Genomic DNA, 25,228 nt, shown 5'->3' with positions numbered 1-25,228 from the left:
AACAATGGAGAAGGCGCCAACAATGAATTGAAGGAATTGGAGTTGATTGAGTGGCATGGCTCGGCCATGCAGGCGTGGTCTCTGCTGAATGTTACCTTATATCTTCTATTCATATTAAATATATTGTTTTTTCTCTAGCCTAACCTTGTTCTACATCATGTATTGGTAATTGATACGATACAGTGAGTTGGTGTAGTCGATGGTGTGACTCCCACGTGAGATCTTATAGATTAGGCAGTTATATCATGACAAATCTACAAATTTTGGGGTTAGGTCTATTATTAGAGCAGTACTAATATAATAGTCTAACTACCTAATCTATGAGATCTTACGTGGAAGTTCCACCATTGTCTATTCTGAGTCGTCGTATCGTACAATCACAATATAATGTTTGGTGTTTCCAAAGGACAAATTAGGTCCGGAGACGGAACAATATATCTAATATGAATAGGAAAGATAGGCTACATAACAATGACCATACCTGCAAGTTTGAGCCTTGACACCCGATTGAATTAATCGAATGTTCTGGCGTGCCTATTGTTGACTTGTTTGTGGTAATTGTTGAATATCAATCTTTTCAGTAATTATATGTTCGGCTTAAAAGTTTATATTGTTAGGAACCAATGCCACTACAGATTCGAATTCAACACTTCAGAGTGTAAAGTAGTCTGAGACATGTTACAGGCAACAAATATATCCTAGGTAACTCCCAAGTTAAAAAAATCTAGGATTGTTGGTATCCCATTGTGTGAAATCTTACGTCAAATGAAACAAAAGTAACTTTCAAGCAAACATTGCACTGGAAACGTTGAAGCGCGGTTTTGGCCAATTTGACGGTTGAACTTTTCACCTAATTTTCACACTATTCAAAGCAGGGAAATGCAGTGTTTCCCATACCACTTTACAAGGATAAGGATACATTGAAACGTATCCAACGGCGGACTAAGAAATCAGTTCGGAAACTTGAACTCAAGCTTTGTGAAGAGCGCCTCAACTCAGTGAACTTTAAGCCACAATAACATAGGCGTCTCAGAGGTGACTTATAGTGTCCTAAACACTTATGAGCATCTGCTCAAATACTTACATAAGTTCAGTCACAATATAAAATTACGGGTAATACCCAAAACGTAAAGACAAAACATCGCGAAGTGAGCTGTAGACACAAATTCAACTCTTTTAGAGTAATCGAATTCCGGAATTCGCTAGTGGCTCAGTCCGTCCAAGCACTTCTCAAGAGTTATTTAAGAGAAAAGCTGAAATGTTCTTCAGGATTTATAACAGAATCTTGCCGAAATTTGACAGTATTTGGCTCTTTGAACATTAAATATATGTAGGCTCATGCCTTGAGGCATCGTTGATCTACTGCGGCTGGATACGAACGCCCATTTAACGAAAACTCCTTTACCGTGCAGAACCATTTGAACCGTTGGACAAAACCCCATATAGTTCCCAAGGAACAAGGATGATATATCTTTAAGAACTTGGAATAGTACCCAATTTAGTTTCGGGAAACTTTATGTTCATTTGTGCTTGTTTTTGGACATGGTTACCTGTATGTATCGATGATTCACAGTTACTCGAAGTGAAAGCTCATAAAAGGAAAACTTAACCGTTCACAGTTGATTGAAACACTTGGACCGTGTTTGTCTCAAACTAATCCTCATTTTGGTTAATTTAGTACCAATGTGCATGCATTATTAGAAGTATATCTTTGTTTACATCCACCAAACCTCAAGGTACATGTTCACAGCGTTAAGTTTCGCGGCTCAAAAAACTGTAGTAAGTGTTGAGCACGCTTTAAGCTCCGTAGGGGTATTGTTTTCCAACTACAGTAACTGATGTCCGGCCAAATTACAGCCCATACGAAATAATTTCGGTGAGTTATTTTATCATTATGGACTGATTTTGTCTGCAAATTACAATCTCAGAATCACTAAAATTTGTCGAAGTCTTTATTAAACCAGCTACCAAATTTTCTTCTTCACTTAGTTTCTGTGAGCTAAGCGAGAAATACGTCCTGTCTTGATATAGTTGTACAGTTGCCGTTTAGTCAGCTTCTTGTGTTCAATAATAATTACCTGCATGACATCCCATGGGCCGTGATGAATTATTAATATTAATCACTGAAATCGCTATTCAGAGGCAATAATTCATCACGACCCATGAAATGTCGTACGGGTTCCCTGTGACTTAAAAACCTTAGTTCGGGAATATCATTTTTGCGGGGATTTTGCAAAATTCTCAACATGCCTATAGTCTAGTTACCACGGTCTTCGTCTTAATATGAAGTTTTAATTATGAACTTGGAATATACTAACAGTATAGTCGTTTCTCAAGGGCGCTAACAAAATACACAGTTTTCCGATGTAGAGATGTTCCCAGCTCACTTCTTTTCAACATTTTGCTTAATGAGTGGTCTACTCCAACCACTAAACTAACCATGGTACAATTGTTGACTACGCCACCCACTTCTTGGAGGATTAATGTCAGTGAAACTATAATTTATGGACGAACCAATCACAATTAAACAACAGTACTCTATTTTACTTTATGGTTATAAAACACGGTCTTTGAAAAGCGAAGAAGTTCATAGGTTATTGGTATTAGGTCTTATGTGGAATTGAAGCGATGATTCCGTGTTTTGATGTTAAATCTAGACTCAGATACTAGACAGATTTAGCAAGTAGGTCACTAATATTGTTAATCTTTATTGCCTACCTCGACGCACAGTATCAGGTGCTGTGGGAGTTAGTCGTAAACAGATTGCGGAAGAGACACTCGAAGGTTACACAAGTCAATGAAGTCATCATTGGTCTGTACGTTAGGCTAAGAATTCCTGTTTTGAGTGCGCTGGATTGTCGTAACTAGTTGGAATAGTGGCGATTATTATTACTATTAATGGGGACAGGTGACACGATTCAAAGTCGGTAACATTAGGATGGATACATTTACTCTTTGCATTCCCTTAAGTTATGAGGTTTGAAGTTATTTTGTACCTTTGGTTCCTATGATTCATCCTTCCTTGGATTACGTTTTCTGTCTAATCGTTTTTCTACCATTTATGCTACCACCGATTTCCGATAATTTAACCTTATGCTGCAACAGATTGGGGCGGTGCAAATATGTGATAGGTTCTGCGTTGGTTGATTGATATTGAGTGAAGCAGTTGTTATTTTTACTAATTATTAGTGCAGTTAGTAGTAATGGAATTAATGTATACCTTCGTGAGTCCCTAATAGTTTGTTACTATAACCGTACTTATCTAGCTTCTTTTGATATTAAAATATTCTGTTTCATCTCTTGGATCTCTTTTTGTGTGGAGTTAATAATTATGACAAGAACCAGTGAAAACAATCTGGTTTGACGTCGGTAAATTACTCGCAAAAACATGCTTTTGTGCTATCTATGTTAAGGTTTTCATTTTGTATTTTTCAGACTATATACCTGATCTTTCAACTGTTGTCTTCCTGGATACCGATCTCCCGTTCCGAACTCACGGTGCTCAAACGGTACATCCGAGCAATTTATACTGATGGAAGACGACATTCTGCGTCTCACAAAAAAATATATTGGAGATTCACACGTTAAAAGGTGTCAGGAGAGATCAATTAAAAGGAAAAAGAAGCTCACCGCCGTACTAGATCAGGTGAGTTTATGATCATTCAACTGCAGTTTGCTGCGCCTTCGCAAAATTTACTGCATGATGATGTTGTATGGCGAGACATTAGGATAGGCAGTGATATCAGGTAAAACGTCCTGGGCAAGAAGAGATGCTCAGTTTTTGAAGTTGTTAATTGGCATAAAAAGAGAGTGGATAATCATATTCTTTCATGTAGTCTGATATATTATAATACCTTAAATAGGATTAAATTAAATAAAAATCTAAGGATGACGCAACTGGCTATTAGTTTTATGTATCAGTAAATATGAATTTTCTAGTTTTTAGTTTTAAAGTAACAGGAATCAGTGTCAAATACCTCGGGTAATAATAATAATAACCGGCTATATATTGAACCTTTTTAATTTTATCACTTGTCACATTCTCTTTTCTCAATGCACAACTTTTATTTGTGGTAATATCTTTCAATTTTTGGTAACATCCGAATTCTTTACAATTACGAACTTTGACAACTTGAACTTATGTACTATTGTATAACGTCGTGTCTCAGTAAACTTCTTCGACCTTTTTTTATATATATTTCGGTTGATGTAGTGAGATGGTGAAATGTTTACTCTGAGCCAAACCAATTAATTGTTCGATGGACCTGAAGTCTTAGCAATCCTCGAACCTCAAGTGTCAAAGAGTAGCATCGAAGTAATTCGCTTTATTATGATTTGAATACTGATACTGTTTCGATGTTCTCAGAATGTATTTGATTTATTTTGATATAAATTCATTGACACTTGCTGCTTATTTTATGGAACAAGAGTACCACTACAACTTCACAAGCTGCAACTCCTGATCATGACCTCAGTACTTGTCTTGGGTTTCCATTGATAAAGGGTTCAATGGACCTGACGCAACTTTCCAGAAAAGCAAATTAATCGATGCAAATAATTTATTCCATCTTTATCGTTAAACTCTATATATCATTTGTTGTAAAAGATAAGGGTGTATGTATGTCAGTACTGAAGCGGTATATTATATCTAGCGAAGCGACTGCCGATTCTTCATTTACTAATCATTAACTTTCTAATGTGGTGTACTGTCTATACATGTAAATAGCTCAGCTGTTGTCTGTACTTAAAGAATGTATTTGTTACTTGTAACCTAAGATTTCCCCGTGAAAATATTGAATATTTTCACTGAGTAAACCGGATAAAATATCTGTTAAAATTTTTTGGATGAAATACAATTCATCATAGCTCATATGGTACCGCAATAATTAATTGCATAGATTCTATTATTGTAAATTTGTTTTTCATTTTTAAGAAATGTATTCTGTAATAATTTGAACTCATTCAGGGACGGCTTCCAGATGTAGGCTTTTCTGAAGCCGATATCGAATCATTACTTCTCCAAATATCATCTTTCGATTCTAATAACTGGGAGAATTCTGTGGGTGTTGGAGAACGAGAAGGACGAGTACTTGTGAACTTTATTCGTCGTCGTCATTATGGGTAAGCTGTTCAATATGTGTTTGAATATCTCTATGTAACATTTCTCAGATTCGGTGGCATGCTATGTTAACAAAGGTGAATCTTAGTAATTTGTGTTTCATGACAGTGAAGACTGTCAATAAATTAGTCAAATTAACTTAAAACTCCGACTTCAGTGAGTTCGATCGGCTTTCATTTATGTAGCTTTTTGGTTCATTTATTCAACATTCAGCTAGTGAACTATAATTCCAAATTACGTGACATATATTTCTGTTTCAGTGACAGATCAGTATATTTCTAGCTCCCTTGCGCATTTCTTATTTGAGGCCAATCAGATGGATGTGCCTGCATAACATAGTTGTTCTTCACTCTTGGATTCCATTCCAGTAACTCTCCTCAAACGCAACTCGTTATCCACTTAGGTACTGAGTCCAAATAGCCACCCATTTGTGCAGCGGGTATAAATCTTAATTTAATTTTTAATGGTTTGGATTATCCCGTTTTTGCTATTATTGTAAAATAAGACAATAGGCGGTTGGTATGTGTATTTATTGCGAAAAGTTACGAAGTATCTACATAATACATATACATAGCATCCAATTGTCCATTCTCATCTTCCGGTGTGTTCTGCAATTTAAAATTTCTTCCTTACTGGGCTTTAAGTATTCTGCCAACTCCAGGCTTTGATGCACTGAAACTTCACTCTGTCCTATAATTGTTGCAATTTCGACACCACGTTCTGTTTCATACTACTTACAAACATCCTTTTAGTAGATTCCACTACATTATGACGGAAATTTGATCAGTCTTGCATAAAATAAATGGAATGTAATAAGTGGATAATGCGTTGGCGTTTAAAGTGAGTGGTGCTTGGGTCGACTTCTGGAGTGGACGCCAGTTTTGGGATGCAAGCATATCGATCTGACGAGTTTAAATACGTACTAAAAGTACAGTTTGAGTTCCATTGTTAGTCATATTGTATCTATCCTATATATGCTTGTATCATGATGGCTATACCGAAGCAATCCGCACAGGATGCACGTGTGCAAACCAAGACTGATCAAATTTTACTCATGATATCAACAACGGGTTATTGCAAACAACCACGAATTAAATTAATGTGCTTAAATTTTAAGAGCGCTATAAAATGGGGCGATTCAACAAAAGAACATATGAAATCAATTAGATAGTATATTCAAAGACATGGGAAAAGTAGTTAACGAGTATTAAGCTGTTTAAAACCTAATCTAATAAGTGGATTCATTTGAACTGCATTAACGTATTCTGCACCATCTTGCGTTCAACTGAAAATATACCCAAAGAAACTTCCTCGTTGCTCCTGATGACCACTAAGTCAGCTTCACTCCGTATAATCTGAATGTTCGTACTGATCAAGGCGAAGTAGTATTTTGATACTTATCAGTCATATCAGCTAATGCAAATTCATGGCTTTGTTAATTAACGTTTCTTCACTACTTAGATGCTTGTATCCAACATCCATAACACTCCATAAATAACCGTGGATAATAAAGTACACATTATTTACAATTACACTATATTTTCTGACAGAATAGATTTACAAACCGTTTCGTATCTCATTCATTCCTAATAGGTGTTCACATGTTGGATTTACTTATATGGCTAATATTAAGATTATTTCTTAAAATGTAGGTTTACACACGGTATTGGACGTTCTGGTGATATAGCTGCTATTCAACCAAAAGCTTCTGGTTCAAGTCTTATTTGTCGACTAACTAATCAATTGTTACTTGATTGGTTAAGAAAATCAGGTAAATGATAAATGAAAGTTGTAAATAATTGAAAAAACATCATCGATTATACAGTTAAGCGGTAATAACATCTGAGATCTGATCTACTGTCTTAAAATTAATTATTAGTTAAGATTCATGAATTCTTATTCAATGAATTTATGTTTAATAAATGTATATGTATAATTATACCCGTTGATATCAATACATTGTTAACCATCCAGATGCATTAGTTCGAGAGAAGCGCAAGTTAACACGTTATTACACTTTCGGAGGCGCTAGGAATCCATCTTTTCACATTTGAACTCTTTGCAAAATGAGACACATACAGGCCATCATAATTCCATTGACCCTAACACTTAATCTTCATAAATAGTAATTTGATTGTTAATACATACTTCTAATTCCTTTTAGTCTTATTCATTTTAATTGTTCGTTATTGTCACCTTCACGTTTTTAATGTGTTCATCATCCTTCTCATATTCGTCAAGTGGACAATTACCTTCACAATTGATTGATCACTGGGTGGTGGTCAATCTCATGCTTGTCTAGTCCTTATTAGTGCAGATCGAATGCTATCGATCATGTTGCAATGTAGCCACCAATCAATTGTGATTACATCTCAGTCCTACAGGAGGTTAGTCACGGCTCGGATAGCTCAGTGGTAACGTCTCTGACTGTGAAGCTGGGTGACACGAGATCGAATCCGCCAGGGAGCACCAGTTCCCTCAAGATTACAGGTACACCTTGCTGACGAGTGCCAAGTAGCACGAAACCCGGGTCCAGGGTTTCCTGTTGACTACCTCCAACCAACATCTAATCTCAGGACAATTACCTTTCATACATTTAGTTTCATTTTATTATTTCTCTTCAGTTCTCAATTATCAAGCGATTTTCTTCGACGAATAATATGACTTAATCGTCCATCTATTTTTCACTAAACTATTTTAATCGTGAATGAACTAAAATACAATTATAAAGCTTGAGTAAATGATATAGTCAAAAAGCCATTGAGGCCTAAACCACATACTTCACAAGCTTAATAATATAATCTCATCTTAGATCCTCAGATTTTATTTCAAATACTTATCACGGACTGATATTAACTGGAGAATCATAGTAAACCGGACAGCATTTGAATAGCGTTTTGTCTTGATTTGGTATTTCTCAGCACCGTAAACCCATAACTTTCCCAAAAGGTGGGACCTAGAAACTTATATATCATTGAGTCAAAATCCAGTGGTTCGCACGCCAGACTTCGATCAATAGTTCCGCGATATGGCGAGACGATTATCCAATCTTGTCAGTGATATTTGACGCCTGACAGAGTTCTGGATGATCGGTTTCTAAAAGTTACAACCTAGGTGTACATTTTTTTCTATAATCACCATATCTGTATGTGCCGCGGAATACTACCAGAACACCAATGCTGAAGCAGATAACTTTCTTAAGGCGACCACTTCCCAGCTGCTCACTTTAAAAGTCCCATTCAAAAGGCACTGGAGTGGAGAAACTTCTGAAGATCCATTCTCATGTCAGCAGTGGTCAAAGTAAGTTTGTTCCCCTCAAGATCCTAAAAATTATATCCCTTACGGGTTCGGAATTAAGGTTTTTCAATTCCCTTAGGTAGGCTCTCTGTGTCCATTTGGCTGATTTAAGGGCCAAAGATCCTTTTTCCCCTCAATTTCATAACACCATTCTCACCACATAAAGGTGGTGAGTAGGATTTACTTGGCTAAGTTCGCAAACACAACAGTGTAAGAGCACTTTATGAGAGGTAGCAGGTCATTTGAGAAAGAGGAACAAAATAAGACAAAACCAATGTCCCGTTTTTGGTGGTTCTGCAGCTTGTGTTAATCAGCGATAAAAACTAGTAGGAAAATTACCCTCTTAACTACCATTACTTAATAACTTCAAGTTTTATCCTAATCAATCTTTTTCGTCTGAAATACGGAGAAGTTTTGGCGTACTGTTTATTATCGAACATTCGTTTGAGTAATAGGAATTTCAAGGAATGACCACTGTCAAATGTTACTTATCGTTATTCTGTTATTGTCGTCGTCAAATATTCTCTAATATTTAGTGCATATTCCTGTTAAGGTCCAACTATTTTCATATTATTACCAGAAGGGGGGTTTTGTGGATATTTTAGTAATTTAATAGTTGAATTTATGAGTCAATTATAACTAAACCACCATGGAAAACCTGGAAGCACTGAACGGCCATTTCTTCCTAGTATGGGACTCCTCAGCAGTGCACACTCACGATCTCACACGCTGGATTCGAATCGTAAATTTCTGTTAAAATTTCAAATTAACTTACTAATTCTCTGTGAATCATAGTACTAATAATACAATTTGATCGCTTAAAATTCATGATTAGTCAACTTAAAAATGAGCTGAATAACTATACTACTTATTAGAAGTGCGAAGCAATTACAAAATGACTGATTCTAAATCTAAATTGTTTCATTATATTACTTGATAACAAATATTTGTTTAGACTTTTTTTTCCTTTTACTTTAAAATGATAATATATTTTTGTATTATTAAAGGATCACCAAGTACATCTGCATGCTTTCTTGTTCCAATGGCTACTGGAATGTCGTTAACACTATGTTTACTGGCTATGAAAAGACGTCGTCCACGTCGAGCTAACTTTGTATTATGGTCACGTATTGATCAGAAGTCGTGTTTTAAATGTATGCTGGCTGCAGGTTAGTATAATACACTGATTAATTTTAAAGATTTGATACTTTTGTTAGTAACTGTCTATGGAATCAGCTAATCTATCTGTCGTATTTCAACAAATCATGATAGACTTTCTACTCAGTAAATCGCAAGAAAGTCATCTATCTTAACAGCAACATTTTACACATAAGTAATCGCACAGTATAACGTATTCTCATTGACCTAGTGTCTTTCGATATTGTTTTAAAAGTGTATTAAGCAAGTGTTGTTGCATTGCCTTATTGATAACCGTATGAGTGTTTGTGATGCGTCACAATATTCCTTTTTCTTTCTCTATCAGAGGTTTACTAAAAGATGTTGGTCCCCTCTGCACTGATCAGTTTTGGCTAGGTGGAAAAATTAGTCTTTTTACTCATAGAGGGTTAGACAATGAGTATGCGTTTTGCTTGAGTTTCGTTTTTCAAGTAAAGTCGCGTCAGGATTAGACTTCTTAGTAATGCATATCCATGACTTTACAGGAATCATGCTGAGAACTATTATATCTCGGTAAATTTATTATTACATTTAAACTATTGATTTGAAATACAATGGTTTACGTCTCCAATTTCAGTACATCATCCAATGCCTTACTTACGATACAATGTGAACTCTACCAATCACACTTTAGTAGCAATTATATAATATCAATCATTTTTGCCCAGTTAATACTCTATGAGATAAATATAAAGTACTATTCATTTGTATTTTTTTCTGGTTTGTAAAAAATCATTGGCTTTTGACGCAGTTGGGTTCTGTCCTCAATGTGTGTCCTATCCACTTCCAGCACTTCTTCCTCCACTGCAATCTGGTTTGTTCTCTCCCGCAATAGGTTATTGCTGATAGTGTCGGGCTAACGGATCCTAAGTGTTTTGCGTAGACAACTGTTAGTAAACACCTGAATCTTCTGGATGATGGCTTTCGTAGTTCTCCAGGTTTCCACCCCATACAGTAGAACTGTCTTGACATTTGTATTAAGAATTCTGACCTTGGTGTTGGTTGACATACAGTTGTTTTGAGTTCCAGATGTTCTTCAGTTATAGATATGCTGCTCTTGTATTGCCGATTCGCGCCTTCACATGTGCATTAGATCCACTGTGTTCATCAATGATGCTGCCCAGATATGTAAGGGTTTTTACATCCTCCAAAGTTTCTTCGTCAAGTGTGATTCGATTGGTGCAGGCTGTGTTGTAAAAAACCATATTACTTTCTTATTCTACTTCCTTCTAATTGTTTACATTTAGTTTGTAGTCATGAATTATGCATTCTATAGTCCACCCCCCCCATTGGATAATAATTGATAGAATGTGAATTCGTTAAGTTGATGTTGTACTTTTGATAAGTTTACATGTGGATATTGATTATTTCTTCAATTGGTAGTTCTTTATATAATCAGAAATGTTGTTGTTTACCAATCTTGATAAAGCACGTTAGGTTTGAATGATAATGCAAATGCGTTAGTATATTTACAAACGGTAATCCCTGATTGATTTAATCTAACTTCTATCCTATCGTTGAGTAAAATCATATCGGATTTATATTAAGGGCTAGGAAGTTTCAGCGTGATAAAGTCTATTATCATTTACTAATTTCAGTACTATTTCGAAAATATTCTCAGTGGGGAAGTTATTCAGAAATACCAAAAAAATAAGGAATCCTGTCTTATCTCATCGATGGAATAGAACGTCACAAATACATCGATTTTCTCATTCGAGATTAAATAAACTATAGTTCGATACTTAGAAAAGTCGAAAGATCAATTTCGTTCTTGTTAAACTCAAAGACACATTAAACGGCAAGTACCATAGGTTTATTCAGTACATGGGATACATTCTTCAGTATCCTTATGCAATGAGATTTCTCCTTCGGTCTCTGCTTTTGATAATTTTTTTTCTCGGAAGTTTTTCTTGTAAAACACATACACACCTTTCCACCTATTAGAGACCAAGTATGGTAGATAGGAATGCAATCTGTTCTCTTGGGCTATTATAAATGGTCAATAAATGAAAAGTTACGTCAATATTTCTCCTTAGGTATTTTTACATCATTGTTCAAACAACATGATTCGAACACGCAGCCTTCTGATCTGGAGTCAGACGCGCTACCGTTGCGCCACGAGCTCATCTTGCTGTGCTAATGAGGTATGGCAACCTGGATCGATGCACATATGTGCCTGGTCCTACGTTGTAGCTGACTGACTGTTCAAACAACATAAAACCAGCTGATGAACAAACCTGAGATTAGGCTTAGATTAAAAACTGACAATGGTGAATCGTTCCTAAAGTCGCGAACTTTCGTCATTTGATTGAGTTTGTCCACGATTGTCGTCTGACTGTGATCATCTTTCGCCGTTTGATGGTAAAATTCATTTGTCTTCGATGTTACAAAAGATTTTTTTTACTGTTTGTTAAACATGGTATTGAACAAGGTTCTATAATAATTCTTAAATTAAAGTCTATGTTACTTTAGTATACAAATGCAAGGTGTTGACGTCAACACTAAAGTATAAACAGATTAATTTTATTACAGTATTATTTCTCACAGTTTAGTTTAGTTACTGTGTATACTCTTTACGCTTAACCAATTGAACTGGATAGACAACTAAGAATTACCTGGAAGTCTTAATCACCAAAAGGGGGTAATAAAAGTACTTACAATTCATGCATATTTATAGCGTAGCTATATTGATTTAGATAGGTCCATTTTGTTAGTAATTCATTGAATCATCATCTCATCACATATTCAGCTGACTTATCATCCCTTATTGAAACATCAGGTGGTTTTTCTAGTTTTAATCGATACATTATACTGTAGTCTTTGAATTATATGTATTCTTCTTCTTATCTTTTTTTTCTTTCTCTTCAGGATTAATACCTATCCCTATTGAATTAGTCACAGATACTTCAAATGATCAACTTTGCTCAAATCTTGATGCTTTAGAGATAGCATTAAAAAATCCTGCTAAATATTTGTTAGATCACTGGCCAGATGCAGCACAAGCTTATAATGTAGATGATAAATCGATAGAAAATTCTACATCTGATGATATTGTGTGCATTTTTACAACTACAAATTGTTTTGCACCTAGAGTTCCAGATAAGTAAGTTTGTTAATATCAAAAGGGGTTTTGTGAATATTTATAGTAATTTCAATAGTTTAGATCATAAGTCAATTGAAGCTAAACCACTATGGAAAACCTGAAAGCACTGGACGATCGTTTCGTCCCTAGTGTGAGACTCCTTAACAGTGCGCATCCATGATCCTACCTCACAGGATTCGAATGAACTAAGAATTATTGTTGAATTAAATAAAATAGTCGAATAGATAATCATCTTTATTAAATTATCTTCAGTATTTTAAGTTTTTGTTTCTTATCTCAAAAAGTGTTGTGTACCTCATGTTTACATTGTAGACTACATGCAATTACTAAATTGTGCATTAAATATGGTGTATCACATTTAATCAATAATGCTTATGGTGTACAATCACCTAGATGTATGCGAATGATTGAATCAGCTGGAAAATTAATCATTGAACATAATTTAAACACATCAAGTAAGTTTGGTGGATTGTTTCATTCATAAATAAATCAAATATATAATTGTTTGATTGACGAAAAGGTAGACGAAGTGAGCCATTCATATAAACGACATTAAATACACATAAAATTCCTTGTTTCCATGTTATCCTTCATCTATTTATATGGATCATACAATTATTAAAACAAAAAAAATTACTAAGCAAAGATGGATCGTGGCTAGCAGTGGAATCTAGTTTGACGCGCGTTTCGTTTTATTTAGGACTCGTCACCTAGATGTACCTGCATCCCAGAGTTGATTTTCACACTGCGACTCGAAACCAGTACCGTTCGCTTCAAATGTCATTACGTTATCCACTTAGCTATTGAGTCCTGTTAGCCACATGTGCAATCGGGTGAAGTTTAAATTCACTTGGTGTTGTTTTACTCTAACCTTACCATTGTTGTATTAGGACTGCGATTGATCAATCTGTTGGCATATGTGCATATTATGTGTATTGACTCGATATTGCCTTAACTCACAAGCATTATAAGCAAAGTTGAATAGTGGCTAGCAATGGAATCCAGTTTGACCGGCATTTCGTCGTATTTAGGACTAATTAGCTGGATGTACCTTCATCTCAGAATTGATGTTCACTCTGGGACTCGTATCCACTACTGTTTGCTTAAGACGCTATCGCGTTATCCACTTAGCTACTGAGTCCTGAACATCAATAGGACGATTCAAGTAAACAATATCAAGTGAATTTTTAAAAAATTACTAGTTTTCAGTATTTTCAAAACCATATTCACATGGTCTGCACTATTTTTCCCTTTTAAATATTTATTATCAGTTGTAGCTATATAGTCCAATTGTATCAGTTAACTGAGTTTTACATGTTCAATCATATATATATAAATCTGTTTCATGATAATGGGTATTACTTATATTGATTCTGTTAAATTGTATTTTGTACAATACACCTTAATATTTGTAATATTGGGGGAACTCGAGTGTATCCCCCCCGACTATTAATAGTGTATTTCTCATAGTCAATATGTTATTGAAGTGTATTAGGTCGAGAGATTCTGACTTCTAGGTCATATATACTAATACTATATGTATGTAGCATAAAATCGTTAATTTTTTTAAGTGAAAATAGCTGTTTCAAACGGTAACATTGATGAACATCTATCATAAAAAATGTCAATGTCTTCCTGACTGTAATTGCCACGTTGTTATAGTGATCAAGTTTGTCGATTGTAATTGTTCCTAGTTTAGCTATTTCGGTTTCAGGGATCTTTTTCTTGAATTCCAGACAAACAGATTATAAAAAGACACAACTGAAAGCAACGAAGCTCTCGTCAATAAGTATATCACTATGTAATAGTAATAATAATAGTATGTTATCCAGTCAGTCAATTAGCAACAACAATGTAGAACTTCGTACATACGTACATCACTTGAAGTTACCATACCACATTAGCACAGAGATACAATTGTCTATTCAAATCCCATAGTGGTAAATGTAGTAAAAGTATAGGCAGTATTCGAAAAGATAAGTTAGCTTACCCATCGGTGCGGTTTTCCATCTGATAGAAGGTAGGATTACAATTCATCGTGGAAATAGATGTAGCCTATGAGCCAGCAAAACTGTTTCAGTCAATATTATACAAGCCAAAGGATACAGCAACGAGCAATCAAGACAAATAAGCAAAACTATGAAGAGTATCATATTTGAAAAAGTATCCTCTTTCACCCTCAATGTCTACATGAGAACCAGTCAGCTGTTAAGCGCCATGACATAACGTAAATTGATGTAGGTGGTTGTATCAATGCATTTGGTCAACTTTGTACATGCGTTCGATTGGATAAACGTTGAAATATTAGACAGAAGAAATACAAAGAAGGCTAGGAATTTTTTTAAAGACCTGGCACTCAGTCAATAGGCATATTGAAATCAACCCGATCTATCAGCCATTAAAACACGTATTAGCAACTAGAAGGTCAGAGATCACGTCAGCGAAGGAAGCAATCAAAACAAACATTCCAACTACAGCCACATAATTACAGACAAAGATCAACTGAATTCCAGGTCAATAAAACAAGCTATTAGTCTGTTGTAGGGAAATTCTAATTACAGTCCTCTTTTGAGGTTTATACTGTTGATGTTGTCCAGTGGGATAATCAGAGTTTCATGATTAAGTCATCCAACTCACTTAATACAACACCTTTGAATTGAGTTTTTTTTGTATTAGTTTTATTAGTTGTTAAGAGTTAATCATTTCATCATTGTTGACTAAATGGGTTGAGTTTAGCACATTAGTCATTATCCTTACATTTAGTCTTCAGTAACAAATCACTTTTATATTGATTATTTCTTAGATTCATGTAATCAACCAATTGATTTGTTATATGTACAAAGTACTGATAAAAATTTAATGGTGCCAGTTGGTGGAGCTGTAATTGCTGGATTTTCTACTGATTTAGTTGATTTTGTCGCCAAACTTTATCCCGGTAAGATAATAATAGTCTTTACTAATTCTTCTTTTGTCTTTATTATTTATTTTTTTAAAACACATAAACATTGGTGCAAGAAGGCGTCAAGTAGATATGCGCCACATAAATCATTCGATTTGTGTGAGGGCTGGGATACTGCCCGTGTTCCCAAACCGAAGCAAGTGGTTTTTTTTAGGAAGCCATACCCGGAGCCTTCGACCTAACGATCTGATCCACAAGGCAGTGGAGCAACAACAGGAGATGCAGTCATATGGTAGTTGGTGACCAACAATAGGTTCATACGCTATTTGTTCGTTCAGGATATTGAAGCCCATGTGCACCATTAGATTTAAATCAGGGTTTTCCAACTTACCTAGGCGAACCTTCTGTGTCCACCAACCCGGTTAAATCACCGTACATTCGCTTTTTATCCTCTCAATTTCGTAAACAACACCCTCGTCAAGAGAAGGCAATGTATCACAATTGATTGATCACTGGGTGGCGATCAATGTCATGCGTGTCTAGTCCTTATTAGTGCAGATCGAATGCTACCGATCATGTTGCAATGTGGCCACCAGTCTAGGTGACTCGACACTGCGGGCACTATATATTGAGATTAGATGGTGGTTGGAGGTAGTCGACAGGTAGTGTATTTTCAATTTTATTGTATCAGTTTCCTAAATTGTTTGGGCCTTTGAAATAATATCAACATACGAGTCAAAATGTTCATCTTGTTCACTGATACTTCTGATGATAGCCCATTAAAAAGTTCTTTTTAACTTAGTAGAAGTTTATTGGTTCACGTCTTATCAAATTATTGAAAATATTTCTATTTCATCCATTGTTATTCAACATAGGTCGAACAGGACTAATCCTTATTTTTACCTGAATCATTACTTGAGTTACTGAAGTTACTGAATCTACATTTCACTATAATTTAAATTGTCGATTATACAGTTTCATTTCTGTCATGAATTTTCTTATTACGACTTAGTTACTCTTCTTATTTAGTAGTCTTGGATACTATTTCACTTGATGAGTCCCCAAATCAAAACATGTTTAAAAAGGAACTCAATTCTATTACAGATGAACAAAGTTGAATTTTAGTACAAATCACAATGTTAAAAACGCTAGTATGTTCATCAACTTCACTTAAGAAGATTCTAGGGTCTTCCTCAAGTATCCTCTAACGCTGATTGGTTAAGAAATAGTTGATCAATGTACCCTAAAGCAATCCTGCACAAGGCATACCTTAATCTAATCCATATTCCGCTAACAATTTCTGTAGATAGTTAGTTAATACATAAATAACTTCAGTTATAACCAATAAATCGTGTTTAGGACACAAGTCGTCCGTTATGTGAGTTCAATGAGGAAAGATTCATAAGATGAAAAGTATAGAAAAGATGAGAGAATACTGGTAGAATAATGGTAGTAAGAAATTAAACAAACGAAGATCAATGCAAAAAGATGAACAAATGTAATATAATGATTAGAAGTATAGTATGTAACACCTTTATTCAAGAGTTAGAGAATAATTGAAACTGTGCTACTGTAATCAGTTTACACCATGTTGTTACTAGATGTTTGTTCATGAATCCATAACAGAAAATCTATACCTTCTGATATATGTTAGAATAAAAACTAGTGATTTCATTAACAAATACTATTTCTTGACTCTTTAAGAGTTGTCAGTCTTCGCTCAACTGACTAGCACATCATAGCACATAATGTTAGATAAGTATTCATGACATCTATTACAATCCCTTTTTTCTGTCAATAATTCACAGCTTCATTAATCAATCTCTAAACCCAACTTGCTAATTTACACCCAGCGTTAATATAATTTACATAATACGTGAATAGTACTTGGTACTACTACTTACTCTTGTTACCCCTCGTGAAAGAGCACTGTCCACCTACCAGCACTCTCCATTCAACCTTGTTTTTTTACAATCCTTTTCAGCTGTTTCCAGTTGTTATTCATCCTTTTCATATCTGCCTCTATTTTTTAACATTATGTATATAGGTCGAGCTTCAGGATCACCAACATTGGATGCTTTTGCTACATTACTTTATCTTGGTAATAAAGGTTGGAATGATTTAATTCAACGTCAATCTATATGTTTCAAACGATTACATAATGGATTAAAACAATTAAGTGAAAAATTCAATTTAAAATTATTAGATACTTCATCCAATCCTATTTCATTAGCATTAAGCTTAGAAAATCTTCTTCCTAAAACAATTACTATACAGAAATTCGGGAAAAATAACATGATAGAAGATAATCAGAAACGAGAGATATTTCATCAACTAACACAAATTGGTGCTAATCTATTCACACAAGGATGTTCAGGTGTAAGGTAAGTAAATGTCATGATTAGATTGGCTTGTAAACGATGAATATGAACTTTATTGGTTGTTTGTTTGGTTTTTTGAATTAGCTAATGCTTCAAATTTTATTCTCATAGCTATGTCATATTGGTAGATGCAGACTATTTGGTTGGAGTTAGTGTAACTATCTTAATCAATGGTTGGAGTTTCTGGATGACATGGCTCTAAATCGTTCACAATGATGTCAGTGTATACACTTTCTGTCTTCCCTTAAACTATAAGATGAAAATCGCTCTATATCTTTCTTTCTACGAACTAATTCTTTCTTCCTATACTCTATCTTTGTATGCAATCTGTCTTTTATATATATTACTACCATTAAAACGACTACTTCTATGAAAGCTGGTGTTCATCTTGCTGTACTAATCAGGTGTGGCTACTTGGATCGATGCATATATGTACCTGGTCCTACGTTGTAGTTGACTGAGGGTCATACATTGTCACTCATTATAAAAACATGAGATTTGTTTTAGATTAGATAAGAAGTGTTTCATTGTTATAATGTGAGATAATTAGAAATACTTATTCATAGTATCTGACGTTCCAAATTCTCATATCATGTGATGTTCGTGGTTACAGTCTCTCTCTCTCTCTCTCTCACACACACACACATTCTCTCAAAAAGAAACTTGAATATCAATGAATGAGTCAGATCATTTCATCATATTTTATTCTTTATCATAGAAATAACACGTTTCATTACTCGTATTCAATATGTCATGCTTTAGATACCTTTTAATTGTTGCTCTTTTATCAAGTTCATCTTTATTCTACATGTCACCATGTTGTAAAGTAAATAGATACATTATACTCAGATATATAATTTAAAAAAAACAAAGATGCAACTCATTTACTAAGTACTGATGGTTATTGTATTAGGCTTCATTTTATGAATTCAGGCTTGTCATACTGTCCAACTTAGTTATGTCACTAGATTATGAAGTCTACCAATTATGAGTTCAGTTTACTCTTATCAGACTGATGACTTATCTAACTAATAACACAAATGATCATCAGTAACTACCATAAATTACTATAAAGCCTATTGGTCTATCCAGATCCTTAATGATCAAACAGAACACAATCAACGCTTCAACATCTATCGTCATACGATGTAACACAAGAAGAATTCAGTAGTTTAGAAAAAGTATGGTATTTAACAAAAATAGAATTTTATTAGAATAATCTTGTGTATTTAGCAGCAAAGTATGATGTAGAAGTAATGTACTTAGGATTATCGTTGCAGGAGAAAGATGAAAATGAATCAAAAATAAATAACTTAAAACCATCTGTCACTGAGAAAAGTTTTACATAAGCCTAGTTATTGCTTGCTTTGATTACCATTACTTTTTAGTGTTACGGTAGGCTGGAAGTAAGCTAGAGAGCGAAGGAGAGCCGAACTAATACATGAAATTAGTCTATGAAATTATTGATTGTTGTTGTTGTTCTTAGGTGCGCATATTACCTGATTGAGGCTAATATTTACAAACCATAAATGACATGGTTCAAGATCCATCAGAGTGACTTGGATGCATTGATTGTTTTATCTTGTGGTTTTCAAGTTAAATACTTTAATTCCATGAATCCACTCCTTCTTTTTTAAACGATATTTTCATGATTTGGTTTCTTCTATTATCATTGAAATTATTGTTATTTAAACTTCTTTGTATATTTTATTTCAACACATAGATAATGGTACAAAGAGGCACCAAATACATATGCGCCACACAAATCTCATTAGATATGTGTGAGGGCTGTGATACTGCCCGGGTGCCCAAACCGAAGCAGGTGGTTTTCTTAGGGGGCCACACCCCGAGCCTTCGACCTAAAGGTCTGATCCACAAGGCAGTGGAGCATCGTAAAGAGATGCAGTCCCATGGAAGCCGGTGACCAACAATCGGTTCATACGCCATTTGTTCCCTCAGGATACTGGAGCCCATGTGCACCATTGGTTTGTGATCCGGTTAAAGCGCCGGACATTCGCTTTTTATCCTCTCATTTTCGTAAACAACATCCCCGCCACGAGAAGGCAGTGAGTAGGACTTCCCTGGCAGAGGCTATATACGCGTGGCCGTGTGAGAGCCTTTCGAGAGGGAGAGCGGACTCTCCCCGCTCTCGGCCGTACCAGGGCATTTGTATATAATCAATTTCATATAACTGTACTGTAAGGTTTTTTTGTTGCGAGGAATGCACATTCATAACAATCTACTGATTTCCTATTCCGAAGAAATTATTTTATATTGAACTCATAATGTCCCACTTTTAAGACTTCTCAATATTTCTTCTATCTTATAGTTTATCTTATTTTTCTAATATATACCATTAACAACTTTAACTGACACTCATATATATTTGATTGCGATCATGAACCGATTGATGTTAGACCACTATCGAAAACCTAGAAGCGGTGGACGGCCATTTCGTCCTATTGTGAAACTTCTCAGCAGTGCGCATCCACGATCATGCTCGTGGGATTCGAACCCAGGTCCTTCGGTTTCCTGTGCGAACACTTAACCTCTAGACCACTGAGCCGGTCGGCATTCAACGGTATGAATGTCCAAATTCAACCAATCCATGAAATTACATGACCATCTTTCATACCTGTCTTAACCCAACACGGATTAACTCCACTAGTCACAGCTTCTCACTAAGTAAGTACTAAATATCATGTTACTTCATTTTGTTTTTATATTCATTTCTAGAGTTGTTCTACCGGCATCTATGCAAAATTCTATCAAATTAGATGTTTATAAATTTGATGGATTTAATTCACATAGTTCCACATCTATTAGACCATATATTAATGCAGCTTCATCAATTGGTCAAAATGAATATGAAATTGACATATTTATTAAAAAACTTGATAAAATTTTACAATATTTTCAATATTACATCATAAATAATTATAATATTGACTTAATGAATACTGTTACTACTATGACTACAATAAAGGATGATGATGATGATGAGATTGATCAAGATAATGATGTTTTGTCCAAAGAATCATTCAAATTGAATTCCCGCTTCATCTAATTTGAATTCAATATTCAATTGTGTAAATACCACATATATGTACATCGTGTTTTTTGTTTTTTCGCGCCCTTTTTTTGTTGTTTGTTTGAAAATGGTATCTGTTACTTTTGTTATTTCTATTAGTTACCTTTGTAATTTCTTGTTTAGAGATTTATTGATTTTCTATTTTGTTATTTTTGTTGTTGTTGTTGATGTTTTTCTTTTTTTTTCGTTTCTTTCTCCTTCTTCTTACTTCTGCATTTGTTTTAATCTAAAGTAAAGAAGTAAGGGGGTATTCATGAAATGATTAACATTGTTTATTCTATTCATATATATATATAACAAATTGTATTCATCTTCATTATTTAATGACTAATGCCTGTTACTCCTAATGGAGTATAAGCCACTGACCATCATTGTCTAACCCAATCTGTCCTGGGTCGAGGCGGAGTTATTCATCTTCATTAGTATATATATATATGTACATCTTAATTATAAATCTAAATGAAATTGGTATTTATTTAATGAGCTCATACTATTTGATGGGTGGAATATGATTTATTCCCTTTAAATAGTTTAACATTAATCATAGAAGGATGAATGATTTCATAACTGTGATGTTGTCTAATTCAATATAGACAATTGTATAAGTAGTTTAATAGTAGTATTGTTATTATTATTATTATTATCATTTAAATGGGTGTGTTATTCATTATGAAAATACAGAGAGATTAGTTCATTCTATCTCATGTTCCTTCGTAAGTGATATTTGTGCTAACTTTAATCTTGATGGTGAATATTCAAGTGACTAGATAAGAACAATAGAGAATTGTAAGAAGACTACTATTTTCTATGTTACAAAAGTGTTCATAGATCAATGTGAAATTTAGTTTGAAAATTTCTTTTATACTTTTAACTGGTATGAATAAATACAGTTCGACATACAACAAAATTTGCTCAAACTATTGTAACCAATTGGTTGGAAACTCTAGTTGACATGGCTCATAATTGATCACTATGGTGTAGGTGTATACACTCTTTATCTCCCCTTGAATCGTGAGATTAACAATGATTTATACCTTTCTTTCAACGAACTAATTCTTTATTTCTATACTATATCTTTATATACAATCTTTCTTTTATACATTAATACCATTGAAGTAACTACTATGAATTTGGTGTTGAACTTGTTGTGTTATTGAGGTATGGCAACTTTGATCGATGTATATATGTGCGTGGTCCTACGTTGTAGCTGACTGACTGAATGATACTTTCAATACGAAAATATGACTTTAAACAGTGTTATGATAAGAACCGGTATGAGTTATCTCAGTATTCATTTGCTCAACGATAGTCGACATTAATTTGATCAACCAACATTCTTTATTGAATTGAATATACTGGATACTTACATACTGACTGTTCATTGGAAACTCTACATATTACATTCATCTTGTTGTGCTAATGAGGTGCAGCAAATTGGATCGATGCATATATGTGCCTGGTCCTACGTTGTATCTGGATGGATAATCAAAATATAAGTTTTACACCTAACGGAATTTGAAAATGTTTTTACAACAACGCGAAATAATATGTTGTGACGTGTAAGTCGATTTATGTCTGTCATATTGATATTACTTTTTAAACTTATCATTTGAATTACCGAGTTGTTGTTTTCTAGGATATCGATGGCACCTCAAACTGACAATGGCTTCAAAAGTTGATGTTACTTTCTGTTTTGACAACACTTCTTATCGAACGTTGCAAATTATGATTGTCTGTAGCTGTTCTGTTGTAACATTACCTACTAACTACAAGTAATTTGATGTGTGATTAGAATGGGTAATATGTGATAGGACATCGAACATAGACAAACAAACAATCAGTTCAATGTTCAGTTTCCTTTCTATCTATCTTTAGTTCCTGATCAGATCTCATTGATTGTGAACTGTCTGTAGTTTTGTTATTTAAAATATTGTCTAGCTTATAGTCTGGTAACCTATTTTGGTCATTTATTTGATCTAACCTGATCAAGTTTATGTATATTGTATCGTCCGAGTATCTAGTTACAGCAGAATCTTAGGTTATATTATAGTAGTATGATGTAACAAATAGTAATCTTATATTCCTAAGCTAGCCACTATCCATCATTGCTTAAAAAGCTCATGACTCAAGGCTATATCGAGGCAATCCGCACAGCATGCACACATACCAACAACAGACTGATTAATTGCAGTCCTAAATAAAAATGGGAAGATACAAGTAAAACAACACCAAGTAAATTTAAACTTCACTTCATTGCACAACCAGGTGGCTATCAGGAATCGGTAGCTAAGTAGATAGTGTGATGGGATTTGAAGCGGACGGTATTGGGTTCGAGTCCCAGAGTGAACATCAACTCTGAGATGCAGGTACATCTAGGTGACGAGTCCTAAATAAAACGAAACGCGCGTCAAACTAGATTCCACTGCTAGCCACTATCCATCTTTGCTTAAAATAATAATCTTATTCCCCCGTTATATTCTAATTCCTATGAAATGTCTAACAAATAGTAAATATAGATATTTAATCAATAAATTATACTGTTAAAAGTACATTCTTCATAATCTTCAAATTATTGAAATATTCGCGCTTCTATTGAATTTAAACAATTTAGAATTACAAATTCCAGGCAATACACGTGATTACTCTATGATAATCACAACCTCCTTTTTTGGTCTTTCATCTCACCCCCGAAATATAAACAAACATATTTTTTTTATAATAAGCACTTTATTATTTTTTTCCTACAAATTTTATGTGTTTATTCAATTATTATTTACATTAAATAGGTTTGTACAGATTCAATAGATTATTGGTCACTATGGATACAAGAATTTGATTCCTGTAATTGGGAGGTTACATAATAAATCTGGAATAGTTAAGGATTGATAAAACATAATGGTCTAAATAATCATACATCATTGAATGATTGTATCTTCATAAATTAGGAATCAGTATTTTTATATTTTCGAAGTATATCTAGTGTAAATATGACCGTAGAATTATTGACATCAGTAGCTCATAATGTCGATGTAGAAACGCAAACGCACTTGATGAAAGCTATATAATATATTCAAAGATTGTACCCATCAACTTCTCTGTAAATTCAACGATTCAGCATTTTAATCAAATTCATATAAAGGTTTTAAATGGTATTAATTCTACTGTAAACACATATTCAGTGTACTTTAACTGTTTGTTTAATGTTTTAGAAAGTAGTATATCCTGTTGTTTTATTGAAGAAATGAAAAAAATTTCGGCAAACGTTTTCAGCCATAGTGAGTCCTCTCGATTCTATACCGTTGAGCGTCGGCGAATAATTAGAGATGCTAAACAAAAATGTCAATAGTTCAGATTAAGGAAACACAATCCCTATAGAACTAGATTTCACGGGTAGATCATTCATTTTGGATAAATTGGGAAATCTGACTGACAAGAATCCGAAGGTTGTGTTTTAGGATGATCTTGAACATGATAGGGCTCTAGCTAATAACCTGGTGGATTAGGGAGATAACACTGAGCCCAAATTAAACTAACTGTCAAGTTTAACGTTAACCCAATCTGAAATACTGATTGACGATCGTTAAGTTACTGACATTAAGTAATCAAGGACAATGATAACTAACGCGCATCAATTAGTTAACTCCATACAACAAGCACACATATGAGATTGATCATATTGTGTGTACGTTACCTCTCCTCAAGGTATTTTCGCAAATAAACCATATTGTTGGCAAGCTGTTATCTGCCCTCAAAGTATAAAAACTGTCGAGATAGGAAATTCCCGGAAAGAAAACGCTTATACGCATTTGACAATGATGACAACCATGTTACTTTGACTTAACACATCATTTTCTGGAGCCAATCAGCAAAGCAATTGCGATGGTCCAGGTCTCGATTATTCACGAAACACACATCCAATGACTAGACAACTTAGAAGTCAAGCGCTAATACACCCGTCACTGTACGTCGAACATCAACGCTTTTAAAAATCTTGAAATTCTTGATGTACTCAGTTATATTTGGACGCTTGTTGCAGTTACAATTTTCCTTCAGTCTACTCATTGTCGACTGCGTCAACCCATTACTACAAGAACCAGAATTTTTAGTAGTTAATATGATTATTGGTATGTAGGTGTTATGAAGTAGAAACCACTTCAGAAAG

At 34.4% G+C, this 25,228-nt stretch overlaps 1 protein-coding gene across 1 annotated transcript; it reads left to right on the top strand.

The window, feature by feature from the left end:
• Positions 1–1,647: 1,647 nt before the first annotated feature.
• On the top strand, positions 1,648–25,228 carry MS3_00008265 (uncharacterized protein). The gene is made up of 11 exons (XM_012940355.3): positions 1,648–1,876; positions 3,436–3,646; positions 4,967–5,121; positions 6,772–6,890; positions 9,424–9,585; positions 12,461–12,695; positions 13,008–13,150; positions 15,499–15,630; positions 17,642–17,978; positions 20,712–22,625; positions 23,853–25,228. Exons 2-10 carry the CDS (start codon positions 3,533–3,535, stop codon positions 21,040–21,042), a joined length of 1,728 nt encoding a protein of 575 aa, XP_012795809.1. The 5' UTR covers positions 1,648–1,876; positions 3,436–3,532; the 3' UTR covers positions 21,043–22,625; positions 23,853–25,228.

Source organism: Schistosoma haematobium, chromosome 6 (genome assembly GCF_000699445.3).
Source record: "Schistosoma haematobium chromosome 6, whole genome shotgun sequence".
Taxonomy (NCBI): domain Eukaryota; kingdom Metazoa; phylum Platyhelminthes; class Trematoda; order Strigeidida; family Schistosomatidae; genus Schistosoma; species Schistosoma haematobium.
Note: the sequence above shows the minus strand (reverse complement) of the source record. Positions and strands in the feature narration are given on the sequence as shown.

Bases quoted from the DNA above. Each gene is read 5' to 3' on its own strand.
- MS3_00008265 (XM_012940355.3), top strand. From the start codon at position 3,533: ATGGAAGACGACATTCTGCGTCTCACAAAAAAATATATTGGAGATTCA. The intron at 5,122-6,771 runs GTAAGCTGTTCA...CTTAAAATGTAG, and splicing joins ATTCGTCGTCGTCATTATGG to GTTTACACACGGTATTGGAC. The intron at 6,891-9,423 runs GTAAATGATAAA...GTATTATTAAAG, and splicing joins TGATTGGTTAAGAAAATCAG to GATCACCAAGTACATCTGCA.